The sequence below is a fragment of the Dipodomys merriami genome, unplaced genomic scaffold, assembly GCF_024711535.1.
Source record: "Dipodomys merriami isolate MVZ:Mamm:240054 unplaced genomic scaffold, mDipMer1.0.p SCAF_1237, whole genome shotgun sequence".
In the NCBI taxonomy this organism is placed as follows: Eukaryota; Metazoa; Chordata; class Mammalia; order Rodentia; family Heteromyidae; genus Dipodomys; species Dipodomys merriami.
The window spans coordinates 100,728-102,374 of record NW_027202535.1 but is presented as its reverse complement, the minus strand read 5'-3'; the positions used below and the strand labels follow the sequence as shown (position 1 = coordinate 102,374).

Here is a 1,647-nt window from a genome sequence, read left to right as displayed (position 1 = left end):
GTTAAGAACCCTAATCTGCCTCCACTGGGGAGAGGCACATCCCAAACTCCTCCATGGCTGGGAGTTCTGCTGCATCCCACCTCCCCTTCTGCCCCTTCCACTATACCTGGCCAGGCTTTTCAACTTACCTCTAGAGGCTTTTGAGTTCTAAGTTCCTGCTAGGAACTTCTCTCCACAGCTGTCCCCTAGGGAGTGGCTCTTCTGACACCAGTCCAAAGTCCCTGAACTCAAGGCCCAGGGTCCTGGATCTCACTTGGGCCTACATCTATTATATCCTGGATCCAAAAGAGACTTCACGAAACCCAGATAAAAGTGCTAGGAACTTTATTATTATTATTATTTTTATCAAAAAGGCTTTCTTGAATGCTGGGGGGGGGGGTGGCGGGGTGGCTAGCTCGGCTTGCCCAGGGTGGCCACGCTGCCCAGGATGAAGCCCAGGGCCAGGGACAAGGTCTGGTCGAAGGAGCCAGGCAGCTGCTCCACGTGCTGGTTCTGGGTCAGCAGCTGGTCTCGCAGCAGGCCCAGCATGCCCACGATGTTGCCCAGGTGCGTCAGCGTCTGCAGCAGGGCAGCATTCAGCGATGGTGTGGTGGCCGAAGGCAAGAGGTTGGCAGGGGCCCAGGGCGATGCTGCAGCTGCGGGAGGGAGCGCAGGGTCAGTGCTGCCGCCCACCCTCCGGCCTCTGACCCTCCGGCCCCAGCCGCCCCTTCCAGCCTCCAGCCCCAATCACCCTCCCCCCCCCCCCTGCCCTGCCGACCCTTTCCCTCTCCCGCGGCCGCCTGCCTACCTGGCTCCTCTAGGGCTGGTGCGGGCGCGGAGGGGGCGGGGCGGCGGCCATGCTGTGGGCACCCCGGCCCCGCGGGGCGGCGACGGGCGCGCTCGTCCGGCCCATCGTCGCCCAGCAGCCCCATGAGCTCGCGGATCTGTGCGTCCAAGGGCCCGGGCGCTTGGCCAGTGGCCTTGGGCACCTTGTTCTTGAGGAACTTGTAGCAGCGAGGACATTTTGCGGGAGTGCGCAGCACCTGCCTCAGGGCTAGTGCCACTGCCCGCGGTGGGGTCCCCGGTGCGTCCTCAGCTGGCGGCAGCATCTCGCCCATGGGATCGGTCGGCGACGGCAGCACCAGCGGTGGCGGCCGCCGGGGCCGGAGCAGCATCCCAGCGGGCCGCATGGGCTCCGGGGTCGGGGCGGTGCCCGGGGGCCTGCGGGGGCCGGGGGGGTTGCGAGGGCCTGGGGGCTGGGAGACCCTGGGCGGCTTTGGCATCTCGGCTGCCCGCACACTCTCTGCCGAGCTAGGAACTTTATTACTACCACATGGGACCACTTCCTTCCACTGGGAAAGTAGGAACAGCCTTGAGCTCAGGGTAGGATGTGTTTTTATAGGGGTAGGTTAGATAGAGTTATATATACAAGCCATGCAAGGCAGGTTTGGCCTATTTTTCATTGGTTACAATTAGAACCTTTAAATTAATTTGTTCTTTGTGCTCTGCCGAGCTAGGAACTTTATTACCACCACATGGGACCACTTCCTACCACTGGGAAAGTAGGAACAGCCTTGAGCTCAGGGTAGGATGTGTTTTTATAGGGGTAGGTTAGATAGAGTTTTATATATACAAGCCATGCAAGGCAGGTTTGGCCTATTTTTCATT

The 1,647-nt window shown here is 60.7% G+C and overlaps 1 protein-coding gene across 1 annotated transcript; it reads right to left on the bottom strand.

Annotated features, from left to right (window-relative positions):
* Window positions 1-390: 390 nt before the first annotated feature.
* On the bottom strand, window positions 391-1,262 carry LOC138823833 (undifferentiated embryonic cell transcription factor 1-like). The gene is made up of 2 exons (XM_070017398.1): window positions 788-1,262; window positions 391-635 (listed from the first exon to the last, which is right to left on the bottom strand). The coding sequence occupies exons 1-2, from the start codon at window positions 1,260-1,262 to the stop codon at window positions 391-393; spliced, it is 720 nt and encodes a 239-aa protein (XP_069873499.1).
* Window positions 1,263-1,647: the final 385 nt, after the last annotated feature.

Excerpts from the sequence above, each read along its gene's own strand:
- LOC138823833 (XM_070017398.1), bottom strand. The coding sequence starts at position 1,262 with ATGCCAAAGCCGCCCAGGGTCTCCCAGCCCCCAGGCCCTCGCAACCCC. Across the intron at positions 636-787 it reads ACCAGCCCTAGAGGAGCCAG|CTGCAGCATCGCCCTGGGCC; the intron begins GTAGGCAGGCGG and ends TCCCTCCCGCAG.